Genomic DNA, 15,402 nt, shown 5'->3' on the forward strand with positions numbered 1-15,402 from the left:
GTATATTCCTATTGCAGAAATAAGACATCTTTTACTTCAGATATTTTTTATGCTTGCTACTCCTTTGACCACTTTTTTCAAACTGCAGATTGTGGTCCATTAGTGAGTCATAAAATCAATTCAGTGGGTGAGACCAGCTTTTTTTTTTAAATGGAAGAGAAAAGGTAATTTCAGTGAATTGGAATAGTGTGTTATTTTGTGAAACTTTTCAGAAAAAGTATTCAGGGTAAGTATATTTCATAAAATTTTTCAGTTATATCTGTATGTATTGGGCTTGATAGAATTTTTTTAATAAAGTATTTTTTAGTGTAGGTTGGGATCAGAAAAGTTTAAAAGCTGTTCTGAAACAAAACATTTAATTCAGTTAGAACTAATAGTCATTGACATGCAGAGACCTGGGAAGAGAGTTAAGTCGTTGGTATGAATGGATTTGTAAGAGTAAATGGATTGTGGGGGATAATTTCCTGATTTTATAGTGATAGAGCTTATGAGACAGCAAGAGATCCTGGCTATCTGCAGAGTGTGATCGTGAGTGAGAAAAGACAGTGAAAGAGGAGGCTGTCAGCCACCAAGGTAGCTGGATCCCATTTCAGCCTGCCTTTCACAGGTAAGCCTGCGTGAGTGTATGAAACCATTGATTAATTAAATACTTTGACTCTCCAGCGGCCAAGGGAAAGAATACAAGCCCAGCTGGATGCAGAGGCTCATGCCTGTAATCCCAACTGCTCTGGAGGCTGTGGCAGGAGGACCATGTGAGCCCAGGAGTTCAAGGCCAGCTTGGGAAACATAGCAAGACAGCATCTCTAAAAAAAAAAAAATACAATCTCAGCTTCATGCCTAATGTCACGTTATTAAGGTAGCAGGGATGACTTACCCATTAGATGCAGTAGGCACAATGGCAAAGGCCTGTGATGCCTTTAGGGGTACACACAGATGTTTTAGTTTCTTTTAAAATCAGAAAAAATATATATAGAATCCAGCCTCCATTACATTCATGTTTATATCAATACAGTTGCAAATAATGCTTTTTAATATTTTTTATGCAGTAAGGTGCCCACCAAGGCAAAATTTTCTGGGGCCCATGAAAGTCCTAATACAGCTCTTGGTGTCAGGGACATCACAATCATTTGAGATGCTTGCTGAAAATGCAGATTTCTGGCACAACTCCTTTAGGATGGGGTCAGAACCTGCAATTTCAGCAAATGCCTCAGGTGATCCAAATACCAAAAACGTTTAAGAATCTCTGGCCCTAGAGTAAACCCAAGATCTATCACAGATAGAAAGTAGCAGGGGCTACTTGCTGGGATCAATTTACCCTTCAGATTTACTAAACTATACCTGTACTGTGCCCTTTCCTATAATTTGCAACCAAATATTAATTCTGTGAGGATCCCTTCGTGCTGTAATGTTTAGCTGTAGTGTTATTTTTAATCAGCAGTAGCCTGTGTTTATCATTAAGCCCCCCTTTATTTGCGCTTTGGGGTAAAAATGTTTGCCACCAAATGACGGCTTTCAAGTATTTTATTTAAAAGGAGGAAAATGACATATTTGACATACGCAAATTGAGGATAACTACTACATTTACTGAATGGATCATTATTCTTCAGTGCAGTACACCCTGACATTCAGTCTTGCCCTGAGTTAACCAAATCACTGGAGAACGAAAGCAAAGGAAAGGTCTTTTTTAATTCCAACGTCTTACATTCTTTGTCAACGCTGAGTTAGGAAGCCACTCCTAGCAATGAAGAGTCTTTGCAAATCCACTTGAAAAAACAAGCTTGAGGAAACATGCTCAGAGTGCAGGAAGCTTCCCTCAAGGAAAAACTCTGAGACCTCTGTGTTAAGGAAGCAGCAAGCGGGATGCTCAGAGTGCAGGAAGCTTCCCTCAAGGAAAAACTCTGAGACCTCTGTGTTAAGGAAGCAACAAGCGGCCCCCCCCTCCCCAACCTCCACTTCAAGCACAGGTGTTCCCAGCGGCAAGGGCCAGGTGCCTTTATCCCAGCGACCCCTAGCGTCCGACTGTGCCATCTGCACGGACCCTGCGTCAATGTCAGCTCTGGCCTCTTGGGCTACAGAGCTGCAAATTAAGAGACCATTGTGGAAACCAATGCCAGAAGGAAAAAACAAAAACAAGGAAAGATGGGGATATTTCACAGATTGTCCGAGGTGTTCCTGAGTCAATGACATTGATCTAGAGGCCATGGTCTGTAGTGGGAAGAGGAAAGGGTTTGACATCACAGGGACCAAGACTCAGTTGCTGGCTCCAGGGGTTCCTGCCTAGGTGACCTCAGGCAAGGAAGCTTTTGCACTCTGAGCATGTTTCCTCAAGTTTAAAATGTGGATACAATTCTTATATCACAGGGTTGTTTGGGAAACAAAATAAATAATGTATGTGAAAGCACCTATTATACTACCTGCTACAATCAGTGCTCATTAAATGATGTGTGAATCTGAAATTTGCCTGAGTAAATTAAAAATAAATTTTTCCTTTACCATCCAATAGATACTGGATTAGTAAATTAACAATATAACTGTTTAATTCCTATTCATCCATCATTATTTATACACAAGACTTTAAAATCACCAAAAGCTGGGCTGCCAAGAAAAATATGCTCTTTAATAATCTTAGAGTTCATTTAATCTCCGCACAGTAGAAGGATTTCACACTGAAGATGTAGCAGGCATTCTCCTATTGTTTTCACTGGGCAGAACGAAGACCAATTAGCAGAAGTTATAAGAAGGCAGATTTTGGTTCAATATTACCAAGGACCTGGCAATTGGAGCCAGGGCTGCTGTGCTGCACAACTCCATGGGACATGATTAAACCAGACCACAGCTAAGTCACAGCACCTGGAGTGTGCAGGGCACAAGTGCACTGCCGTCCCAGAGCCCTGGCCGGAGCTGTCCCACATATCATGGGCTGGTTTGTGAAGAAGGAAGTTCCCTGTCATGGAATCTGTTCAGTCTGAGGCAAAAATGACAATAAGTCAAGGATGGTTCCTACTCTGGATAGGAGTTTGGGCCGGGCACAGTGGCTCACGCCTGTAATCCTAGCACTCTGGGAGGCTGAGGTAGGAGGATCGCTCGAGGTCAGGAGTTCGAGACCAGGCTGAGCAAGAGCGAGACCCTGTCTCTAATGAAGGGCAAAAGGGGGAGCAGGAGTGACTCCATGACAGGCTGAATCTCCTGACATAGGCCTAAGTTTTGATTTCCCCAAGATGGGTGGGCCTAAGTCACGAGTTCCTGGGATGGGTCCTCTTCCCGTCCAATGACTCTGCAAAACAGCTGGAAAAGTATTGGGACGTGGAGCACCTTGGAGCCAACCAATCAGGAGACAACTCGATCAAGCCACCTTTGAAGGAGCAAATGAACTAAGGGGGGAGGGGGAATGGTGTGCACAGCGTATGTAACCTACTGAAAGGCATAAAAGCTGAGTTTTTACCCCAGGGCGGGGTCCTAGTTCGTAAAGAGACCACTGCGTTGGTGCTCTGGGACTTGGACCCTGGCTCGAGCCAGCCAATAAACTCCTTTGCCTTTTGCAGCCTTGGACTCTGCCATTCTGTTCCTGGGGCCGAACAGGGAACCTGTTCTAACATTTTGGGGGCTCGTCCGGGATCCCGAAACCCCCGGAACAGAATCCAGACCTGAGGAGGAGTTGGAACTCTGAAAATCCGTACGGTACAAGGCCTTGCAGGTAACTGGGTCTTGGTATAGGGAAATCCGTACGACGTGGAATCCATCCGGTGCAGGGAAATCCGTATGACGTGGAATCCGTACGGTGACCAGCAAAAGGCCTAGGCGGACGCGCTGGAGGGTCGCTGGTCGGGAGCGGAGGGAGACGTCCCTCGCCCCCTTGGTAGGTTTCTGGTGTGGGCTGGTAAGGTCCGTTTGAGAAGGAAATGAAGTTGGCCACAGGGCCAAAAATCAGGGATTTGTGAAACGTCTTGTTGTCGTTGTCGATCCGTATTATTGTCTTGTCGCCATCGTTGTCCAGTATTTCGTTTGCTTCGTCGCTTTTATCTGTGTTTTATGTTTCTCCTCCATTTATAAGACTGCATCGTGATAGGAGTCCTAGCGTGGCTCCATATCGACCCTCCTATGTTAAGAAGAGGTAAAGTCTGTCTGTCTGATTGAGTGAGTGAAGCGTGACTGTATGAGGTTCCACAGCTACGGCTACGGAATCTGAGTGGGTCCTAACCTGCGATTCTGTGGCGACGTCGTACGGCATAACGGTGATTCACTCCCCTACAAAGGAGTGACCGGGCCCGGGCTTTATACGGGTACACCTTAGCCAAGACGCGCCTAAGTTCCCGCGAGGGATGCAGCCAGGCGGACACCTGAGAGAAACTCCCTTCCCGGTTTCCTTTGTGAGCATGGGACAGACTCAGACAACGCCTCTATCTATTCTCTGAGAAAGCGAAACCAAGTAGATCCCTTTGACGAGGAATCCAAACGGTAGCCGGCTAAAATCTCTGTTGTTTGTTGCTTCTTTGTTTGTCTTCCATTTGACAAGGAATCCAAGCGGTAGACGGCTAAAATCTCTGTTGTTTGTTGCTTCTTTGTCTTTTGTTTTCCAACCAGCGGGAGGCACCCCGAGGGGATAAGTCCGGGGCCACTGGGCGGAAAGCGTTTTCCAAGGGGCGGGAGGCACCCCAAGGGGTTAAGTCTGGGGCCGCTCGGTGGAAATTCTACTTCTATTTGTCTGAGTTTTAGATGGTTAGCACAGGACCGGTCTAGTATTGTCTGTTTGTGCCTTTGTGGATTTCTCTTGAGTGATATTGGCCAATTTGTGAGAAAAAGACCAAGAAACGGGTGCGGACTCTTAGGTCAGCCGTGTGATTGGAATTAAATGCTTACTGTGTGAGTGTCTGTAAGTGTGACTAATGGTGAATGAGGTTCGTGAGTGAGTCTGCTGAGCAGAGGTGCTGCTGAGTGGAGCAGCCCAACAGCTTCTCCTTTTTTCTATGGCCCTCTCAATCTCTGGATTTACAATCTCCTGGTTACAGATTGTTCTTTGGGGGCTCCCTTCCCTGTTGGCGCTACTGCTTGGTATTGGCTTGTACGCTGTGACCCCTCAATCCTGGGGACCTCTAAAGAAGGCTGCCTTCACACTTCTCTACTGGCTCTTGGTGGGACTCCTTGTGTGGCTGCAAACTGCCCCCCCCCTTTCTAGTGGCTTTGTGTCATGCGGTGTCTTTTGAACGTTTTCATTGCCCCCTTTTGATTAATAACCCTTTTTCTCCTCACGTGACTCAGAAGGACGGGGCATCCTCTGAGGCCCCACTGTGGAAAGAAATAAAACTAAAACACGGTCTGACCAAGGCCAAGACCTGCTGCCCATTTTGTGCAAGGAACCAGAAAAACCAGTGGGCAACAAGAGCAGGCAGCAGGAACTCACCAGTGACGCCAGATCAGCTGGTGGCACCAAATCAGACCAACTAACAGTGTCTGTTTCATTGTAGGAGTGCTGTGTGGACATGGGACAGACACCATCGACTCCCCTGTCCATTTTTGTGGGCCATTTTAAGGATGTTAGGGAAAGGGCGCACAGCCTTTCCCTAAAAGTAAAGAAAAAGAAATTCATCACCCTGTGCGAGGTGGAGTGGCCGACCTTTGGGGTGGGATGGCCACGGGAAGGGGCATTTGATGCTGAGTTTATTGAGAAGAATAAAAAAAGGGGTAGTCTTTGGTCATCACGGCCATCCGGACCAAGCCCCCTATATTATAGTCTGGCAAGACTTGGTCCAGGATCCGCCACCTTGGCTAAGGACCCTCCTGCCAGCATCGAGGAAAAAGACACAAGCCCTAGTTACCAAAGAGGTAAACAAAAGTGGGGTGCAGGACCCTCAGCCCACGGGATCACCTGTGCTGCCAGACTCTAATCTATATCCAGATTTAATAGACCTAGAGTGGCATACACCCCCACCTTATAATCCTAGAGTGGCCCAAGTGGCCCAGGCGGCTCCGGCGGCTCCCGCAGCCCAGGGGAGGACAGGACCTCCGACAGGGGGGCTGGTGTACGGCACTAGACAACGGACTGGACAAACTCCAGATCTTAAACCAGTGAGGGTGCTTCCCTTGAGGGCCGTGGGGCCCCCGGGAGGGGAAGGGGAACAGGCGTATCAGTACTGGCCCTTCTCCACCAGTGATCTTTATAATTGGAAATCTCAAAATGCGAATTTCTCTGATAATCCAAGAGATCTAATTAACCTTTTAGATTCTGTCCTTTTCACTCATCAGCCCACATGGGATGACTGCCAACAGTTACTTAAGGTTCTTTTTACCACGGAGGAGAGGGAGCGAATCCAGGGAGAGGCACGAAAGTTAGTCCCTGGAGAGGACGGCAGGCCTACCATCAACCCTCGAGTCATCGACCAGACCTTTCCCCTTGAACGGCCGCCCTGGGATTACCATGAGGCTGAAGGTAGGGAGCGTCTCTGGGTCTACCACCAGACTCTGATGGCCGGTCTCCGGGCGGCAGCACCTAAGCCGACCAATTTGGCTAAGGTAGGGGATGTTTGGCAGGGGCCCGAGGAGAGTCCGGCGGCATATCTAGAGAGGATTATGGAGGCTTTCAGACAGTACACTCCCGTAGATCCTACTGCAGAAGAGAGCAAGGCAGCAGTAATGATGGCTTTTGTTAACCAGGCAGCCCCTGACATTAGGCATAAGGAGGTGCAGAAAATAGAGAGGTTAAGTGAGAAAACTCTGAGAGACCTGCTGGAAGTGGCAGAAAAAGTCTATAACAATAGGGAGATGCCGGAAGAGAAGTTAGAAAGAAAGAATAAGACAGGAAGATAGAAAGTTCCAGGTGGGTGAGGCTCGTAAGGCAAATAAAGAGATGGCCAAGATCCTACTTGCAGCCATGGAAGGGGGTCAGTTTAGGGGCAAACAGCCGAAAACGACCTCGGAGGGAGAGGCTAGGCAAGGATCAATGCGCACACTGTAAAAAGCAGGGACATTGGGCTAGAGAATGTCTCAAGAAAAAGGGGGGGGGGCCCAGGAAGGAGAGCATTGCTTAAGAGAGTCTTACTAGCGGGGCAAGAAGAAGATAGTAAATAGGTAAGACGGGGTTCGGACCCCCTCCCCAAGCCCAGGGTAACCTTAGATGTGGAGGAGAGCCCAGTCAGTTTCCTGATAGACACAGGGGGTGCTCAGGCAGACGCTGGGACCTTGGAGGCGGCTGGTGGCGCACCTGTCCAGAATGCTAGATCCAGTGGCGGCAGGATGGCCGGAGTGCCTGCGGATCCTCGCAGCTACTGCTTTGCTGGTCAAAGACGCCAACAAGCTCACCCTGGGACAACATCTGCAAATTACCACCCCTCACGCCATAGAGGGCATCCTGAGACAGCCACCAGGGTGATGGATTACAAATGCGAGGCTGACTCACTACCAGGGACTCCTGTTGGACGCTCCTCGCATCGAGTTCCGGACTCCTGCCATCCTGAACCCAGCCACGCTTCTGCCAGATCCGGTGCCAACAATGCCTGAACATAGCTGCCTTGAGATCCTGGCTGAGACCCAGATGGCCCGGAGTGACCTGCAAGACCGCCCCCTCGCAAACAGCAACCTGACCTGGTTCACGGATGGGAGCAGCTTAGTCCGAGACGGACACAGGTATGCAGGGGCGGCCATAGTAGATGAGCAAGGCAGGCTTATCTGGGCCACGCGCCTTCCACAGGGAACCTCAGCCCAGAAGGCTGAACTGGTCGCATTGACAAAAGCCCTTCGCCGGGCCCAGGGGAAAAGGCTGATGGTGTATACAGACAGCCGCTATGCCTTCGGGACAGTGCATATACACGGAGCCCTCTATAGGGAGAGGGGCTTCATTACAGCTGAAGGCAAAGAGATTAAGCACAAGCCAGAGATACTCCAACTACTAGAAGCCATCCTGTTATCCAAGGCAGTGGCTGTAGTCCATACCCCGGGGCACCAGAGGGGGGACTCCCTTGAGGCCAGGGGCAACCGGGCCACGGACGCTGAGGCAAAGAAGGGCTGCGGAGGGACCGGTACTAACCGATGTTCTGCATCTGAGCTTGCCGCCCCCTGGGATGGGGAAGATGCCCCCCCAACCGGACTATTCCAGCACGGACATAAAGTGGGCTACAGAAAAACTACAGGCGACGCCGAACAAGGACGGCTGGTTCCAAGATGGAGAACATCGCCTGATAGTCCCTGAGACCTTGGGGAACCACCTACTAGGGCACTTGCACCGGACAACGCATCTTGGCAAGAAGAAGATGTTACAGCTGCTGGCCACGGCACGACTCAGATTCAAATCACAGGAGAAAACAGCAGAAGACATTGTCAAAAACTGCTGTGTCTGCCAGGTTATACAGCCGGGGAGGATCAGAGGGACCCATGCAGGTACCAGGGAAAGGGGGAGGCAACCAGGATTATTTTGGGAAATAGATTTTACAGAGATAAGACCAGGGAAATATGGGTAGAAATATTTACTAGTCATGATAGACACCTTCTCAGGATGGGTAGAGGCTTTTCCTACTAAAGGAGAAACTGCTTTAATAGTGGCAAAGAAAATATTAGAGGAAATAGTTCCCAGGTATGGGCTGCCGGAGAGCATGGAGTCTGACAATGGGCCAGCCTGCACAAGTCAAGTTAGTCAGGGGCTAGCCTGGGCTCTGGGGACAGATTGGAAATTACATTATGCATATAATCCCCAGAGCTTGGGGCAGGTAAAAATAATGAACAAAACCCTAAAGGAGACTTTGACTAAATTGGTCCTGGAGACTGGCGGAGACTGAGTGACCATCCTTCCCTTCGCCCTGTTCCAAGCCCAGAACACCCCCTTTCATTTAGGCCTAACCCCCTTTGAGATTGTATACGGTGCTCCTCCACCTGTAATACCAAAAATGATCTCTGGGGCTCTGCCTGAAAACCCTAAAAGAAGTGCTGCAGGCTGTACAGGCCCTGCAACGAGTTCAGAGCCAGGTCTGGCCTGCCCTCCGAGCCTTTTATCAGGCCACCCGACAGGAGGGAAAAGAGGTTGACGGGCACCCCTACCAGCCGGGAGATTGGGTATGGATAAAACGGCACAATAGCCCCGATTCCCCAAGACCATGAATTCACGGGACCGGGGCGGGACTGGTGGAATAATAACTCATATGGGGGAGGTGGCAGTGGTTTGAGGGAACGGAGAGTATCCATGAATAGAAATGGGTTTTATGCATGTCCAAGGTTTAGAACCGGGGTAATGAGACGCGAGTGTGGGGGAGTCGGGTCTGTCTGCTGCGCAGACTGGAAGTGTGTGACAACCAATGACGGAGAATGGAGTTGGCAGGTGCAACCTCTTTTCATTGAAATGTCTTTTGTCCAGCCATGCTCACGAGTCAGGTATGCCTCTAACTGTAACCTAATACGTGTAAAGTTCACAGATGAAGGAAAAAGGGACAGGCAGTGGGTCTTGGGACTATCCTGGAGAATATTTCTCTATCAGCGCCCAATATTTGGCACTATAATACAGTTTAAACTAAGAGTTTCTCCCATCTCAGGTGCTATGGGACCCAATACAGTGCTGGGGGAAAAACAAGAAAGTACCAAAGCCTAAAAATGAAAAAAGTAGGGGACCCCATGTACAAGCAAGAATGCTCGTAGAAACAAGAAAAAGGGGGGAATGAAGGGCAGAAGGGGGAGCAGGAGTGACTCCATGACAGGCTGAATCTCCTGACACAGGCCTAAGTTTCGCTTTCCCCAAGATGGGTGGGCCTAAGTCACGAGTTCCTGGGATGGGTCCTCTTCCCGCCCAATGACTCTGCAAAACAGCTGGAAAAGTATTGGGACGTGGAGCACCTTGGAGCCAACCAATCGGGAGACAACTTGATCAAGCCACCTTTGAAGGAGCAAATGAACTAAGGGGGGAGGGGGAATGGTGTGCACAGCATATGTAACCTACTGAAAGGCATAAAAGCTGAGTTTTTACCCCAGGGCGGGGTCCTAGTTCGTAAAGAGACCACTGCGTTGGTGCTCTGGGACTTGGACCCTGGCTCAAGCCAGCCAATAAACTCCTTTGCCTTTTGCAGCCTTGGACTCTGCCAGTCTGTTCCTGGGGCCGAACAGGGAACCGGTTCTAACACTACTAAAAATAGAAAGAAATGATCTGGACAGCTAAAAATACATAGAAAAAATTAGCCAGGCATGGTGGCGCATGCCTGTAGTCCCAGCTACTCGGGAGGCTGAGGCAGAAGGATTGCTTGAGCCCAGGAGTTTGAGGTTGCTGTGAGCTAGGCTGATGCCACGGCACCCTAGCCAGGGCAAGAAGAGCGAGACTCTGTCTCAAAAAAAAAAAAAAAGGAGTCTGACTAGGCTTTTTCATTTTTGATTAGTTTATCAAAAATTTATGGAGCATCCATTGAACATCAGGCACAGACCTCAGCCCAAAGAAAAAATGTGAATAAGATACCAGCCCTGCCCACTTAGTAATACTGCACTCCCCCCAGCACTACAGCATCCTGATTTCATACCAGCTGTGTCCTCCAGTGGCAGCTAGAATGCATGGCTATGCCCTCTGTCTATAAGATTGCTATTCTCTCTTTTCTGAAAATATAACCCTATTCTTTCCCCACAGATACCATGTCCACAGTTGCAGACAAACAGTTGTTAACTACTTCATCTGATTTAAATTTCACATTTATTTGCTGTCAAGATAGGTTCATTTCCATTACAAAAGAGAAGCTGAAGAAAATCTGATTTGAGTGACAAAGAAGGATCCTTTAGTCTTAGAAAAAGTTAAGAGGGGAAAAAAAAGAAAGCTACAACTACAAACATGTATAGATGAATAATGGTTTTGGGGGAAGGATACCAAAATGTTATCGTCTAAAAGTAATGAGGTACTCTGGGTATGCTTGGTAGTCATAAAATACCACAAATAAATTTGGATTTTGCACATTATCTGTGACAGTGTCATATAGGTCCGTTGGATTTTGGGAGTTCTTTGAAGGAGGCACAATTAATGACTGATATCCATGGGTATAGACTCCAGTAAGTACTCGCACATAATACATATGCTTTTTCCCACTTCTGTCTGGTTTGGAGTATGTATCATTGGCAGAATAACTGGCATGGACAGCAAAATAGGTTCCCTTTCCATATGCCGTAGCTGTGAAAAGATAAACAAATCATGTTTAAGAATTTCAACTTAGTGTACAATTTGACATGTTGGCCCAATATATCAAATAATGTTAAAATAATGTTCAGTTCTTTTCTCTAAAGCCTCTTTTAAAATTTTTGGTGTGTGCTTTCTGTTTTTAATCATCAATTTTTCCACCTGACAGGGCCAATAAGTCCCCCTTTGGGATGAAATACAATGAATCCTACCCTGAAGAAGGCTGGGCTGCAACATGGCTACCAACTACGGGGGAACACAATGAACCCACACGGTCACCAGCCAGCTTGGGTTCTCATGGCTGGTGCCTCATTGAGAGCAGCCGGATTACTCGCTTCCTTACCATTCTTTCCAGCATAGCTGCGGTTAAAGCCGTTGCTATTGACCTGTGGCACTGAACCCACATCCGTCCCATGGAAGAGTTGCTTCTCATTTGTTGTTTGACCATTCTTTGCATCCATGGTTTTTTTCTTTGCCTGGTAGCTATTCCAGAGATCTGGATTCTGGATCCTTTCAATCTGCAAATTAAAGAAAAATATTTTCTCAGTGCCAAGAGCACTTGCCAAGATATATAGAGCAAATGAAACATGATCACTATGTTTCATAAATAAAAAGTACACTAAACAGCAAATTAAATGCCAGATGGCATCTTCCTACATTCAGAATCTTTTTAGTTACATGCCTCATGAACATACGCAATGGAAAGAATGTTGGTTTAATTTTAACATATTTTAGGTACCACATGAGAGCAAACAATATTTAAGATCTTAAGTACTTGTTATATGAATTCTGCTGACCCAGCCTCTGCAACTCCTGCTTTTTACATGCACTCTAATAACTGCTACCTCCCTTTGTCACTTTGCCTCTCACTGCCTCAGTCCTTCTAGGATACTGGTTGACCTAGCCATATTCTAAAAGTAGGAGAAGCAACATAGTGTCTAGGCAAGAAGGAAATTAATTAATTAATGGTCCAGTTGGAAGAGTAGGGCCTGAATCCTGATGGGAAGGGATCTGGCTATAGACCCAAGTAGCCATGCTTTGACAACACTCTTTGGGCAGCACTCTCCAGGGCTGTGGTGGAACATGCCTGGATCCTGGGTTGCAGATCAGCTTCTAAAGTCACCTAATCTCCAAGTAGTGGCAGTTTCATAAAGCTGTCCTGGGAGGAGTGATGGGTGGGTAAAGGTGGCTAGGGTCCCTTATGCAAAGGCACAAGGTAAAGGTTCCATGTTGTTAGGATCTCTGTCCATTCTAGAGAACTCTCAGGCCTAATACCTGTATACATCTGATTTTTTTTTTGTCTCTCTCTCTCTAGTTTTGGGTTTTCTATGTTTAATTAAGATACAATTTGCCCTCCCGTTCAAAGTCTCAGCATTATATTTTGTTGATCTGATTTATGATTTTAAAATTATTTTCCCTTTTTGTTCTTTACCTATAGCTAAGTTTCTTTTTTTTTTTTTTTTTATTTTTTTTTTTTTTGAGACAGAGTCTCACTTTGTTGCCCAGGCTAGAGTGAGTGCCGTGGCATCAGCCTAGCTCACAGCAACCTCAAACTCCTGGGCTTAAGCGATCCTACTGCCTCAGCCTCCCGAGTAGCTGGGACTACAGGCATGCGCCACCATGCCCGGCTAATTTTTTCTATATATATTTTTAGTTGTTGAGATAATTTCTTTCTATTTTTAGTAGAGACGGGGTCTCGCTCAGGCTGGTCTCGAACTCCTGACCTCGAGTGATCCACCCACCTCGGCCTCCCAGAGGGCTAGGATTACAGGCGTGAGCCACCACGCCCAGCCCCTATAGCTAAGTTTCTAATCTTCAAAATGTTTACATTCATTTTGTTTCCAGTTACCTTAAATTTTGTTTATTTTGTTCATTTTTAAAGCCTTCAAAATTTTTTCTTAGAATTTTGAGATAATCCTCAATTTCTCAGTCTTTCAATTCTTAAATTTAAAAAAGTTTGGTATTTTTACTCTTTTAAAATTTAATAACCACACAAAGAAAAGAATTATTTCAAGTAATTTCTGAATACAGTAATCTGATTCTATTAATATATTTCTCATGGGATAAGTTTTAAGGTCAAAAATGTTACAAATAAATCTTTAACTTTATTTACTAGGTTTATTATTAGCAGCAGGTTTCTGGCTCGGGTAGATTACTTGCACCAGACTAACCTCTCACAGACAACTACTAGAAGAGCTAGAGGAGAAAAAAAAGTCTATTTGAAAGCAACAAGGATTTGATGAGCTAAAATTCCAGAGAGAAGGGAAATAGAGCATGCAACAGTAAGGTCAGAAGAAAATGGGATAACTTCTTCAAAGCACTTAAAGAAAATAATTGCCAATCCAGAATTCTATGCCCAACAAAAATACCCTTCAAAGAATAAAAATGAAATAAAGACATTTTCAGACACAAACTAAGAGAATTCTTCACTACCATATCTACGTTAAAAGAAATACTAAATCCAGATGAAAAATGATCCCAGCTAGAAGCATGGAAATACAGGAAGGTTGAAGAACAGTGAGAGGAAAGGGTAAATATGTTGGTAAATATAAATAAATACTATAGAAACAAATTAAAATGTTTTATAGGATTTCAAATATACATAGAATAAAATGCATGTTAAAAGTAACACAATAGGCAGGAGAGAGATAAATTGGGCTTAAATTGTTCAAAGGTCATTGTATTACCTGGGAAATGATAAATTAATTTACATTAGAGTTTAATAAGTCAAGGATGCATGTTGTAATCTATATGGTAAACAATGAAAGAAATGTAATAGAATGTATAACTAACATTCTATTAAGAGGTAAAAATGGAATAATAGAAATATTTAATACAAAAGAAGGCAGAAAAAGAGAAAGAGCAAAGAATAGATATGATAAATAGGAAACAAAATGAATGCAGTATATTTAAACCCAAACACATCAGTAAATACAATAAACAGGTTAAATACTTCAGTTTAAAAACAAATATTGTCAAGCAGGATGAAGAAAAACAATACTCAACTATATGTTGCTACCAAGAAACACATCTTTACATAACAGTTATTAAAAAGTTGAAAGAGAGTGGAAAAAGATATATTGTAATATGCTAATAACCAAAAGAAAGCTTGCATAACTATTTTAATATTGCTAGCAATAATTTTGGTATCATAACTTTGACACAATTTTATGTAGACTATAGGATAAAACAAATAAGTAAATATGTGCTGTTATTAGAAACCAAAATTTCTATTGTATAGGAAATGAGAAGTAAATATAAGGTATTAAGAAAAAATCTACAATATTACATTTTAATTGAAAACATGAACATGAGTTCATAATTTTCTTAGCTATAGCCACAAAAGATGCTGGAAGCAACAACACCTCAGTAGCAGTGAGCACATTCAGCACACAACTCTTGGTTTCTCTCTACCATTCCCCAATAAAAGGAATCAAGGCTTCTTTGAGAAATGTCTGATTCCAGACATGGGACAAGGAAAGTACAGGGGGAGCATGAGAAATCTTGTGACAGAAAGTGAAGAAATACCAAAGATTAATTGAGTCATCAAAATTCCTGGGAACCAACTTCCTGCCAGCCAAATGGAGGATAATTTGTGCATCTAATGGAATAAACACCATAATTAAATATAACATATTGAATTCTTTAAAAAGCAGGCAGGAAGAAAATTTATACTTTACAAAAATGCCAGATAATATATATATGTCATTCTATATATATAATACATAGAGAGAATTAGGAAATCACCATCTTGTAACCTCGAGTGTAATAATGGATTCAGGCAAGGAACATCAATGGATGTTAAAAATCAATCAGTAGAAGGTTGTTGGGGAACAGGATACACATACAGTGATAATGAATCATCCCACAAATTATCTACTGATTCCCATGGACAGAGATGGTGGTTACCACCTTAACTAGTGACTAAACTTAGCATCATTAATAAAAAGACAAACTTACCATATGGGGTTCCTGATGTGATGTGTCACCTATGATGTATTCTTGCAAAAAATATTTATCTGAATTTACCCAAATCTTTCAACCTAACTCCCAATTTACCAGAAACAAAGAGAATAGAGAAATAAAGTAAACGACACTATGAAGAATCAGAGAAGTCTATAATCTATAAGACTGGTATGCATTCTTCCCCCAAAAATCAAGGCATAACAGATCCAGGATGTGGGACATTCTACAACGCAATTGGTTTAGTCTTAAAAAAAATTCAATGTCATGAAAAATAATTTTTAAAAATGCAGTAGTACTATTCTATATTAGAAGAGACA

The 15,402-nt window shown here is 44.6% G+C and overlaps 1 protein-coding gene across 1 annotated transcript in view; it reads right to left on the reverse strand.

Annotated features, from left to right (window-relative positions):
- Nucleotides 1-10,626: 10,626 nt before the first annotated feature.
- Nucleotides 10,627-15,402, reverse strand: part of PARP14 (poly(ADP-ribose) polymerase family member 14) — a 40,508-nt gene continuing 35,732 nt past the window's right edge. Inside the window, exons 16-17 of the mRNA XM_045540145.1 lie at nt 11,463-11,637; nt 10,627-11,113 (exon numbers count right to left, since the gene is read on the reverse strand). Of these exons, the coding sequence (XP_045396101.1) occupies nt 10,824-11,113; nt 11,463-11,637 (465 nt within the window). The 3' untranslated portion in view covers nt 10,627-10,823. The remainder of the gene's footprint in view (nt 11,114-11,462; nt 11,638-15,402) is intronic.

Source organism: Lemur catta, chromosome 1 (genome assembly GCF_020740605.2).
Source record: "Lemur catta isolate mLemCat1 chromosome 1, mLemCat1.pri, whole genome shotgun sequence".
NCBI classification, from domain to species: Eukaryota; Metazoa; Chordata; class Mammalia; order Primates; family Lemuridae; genus Lemur; species Lemur catta.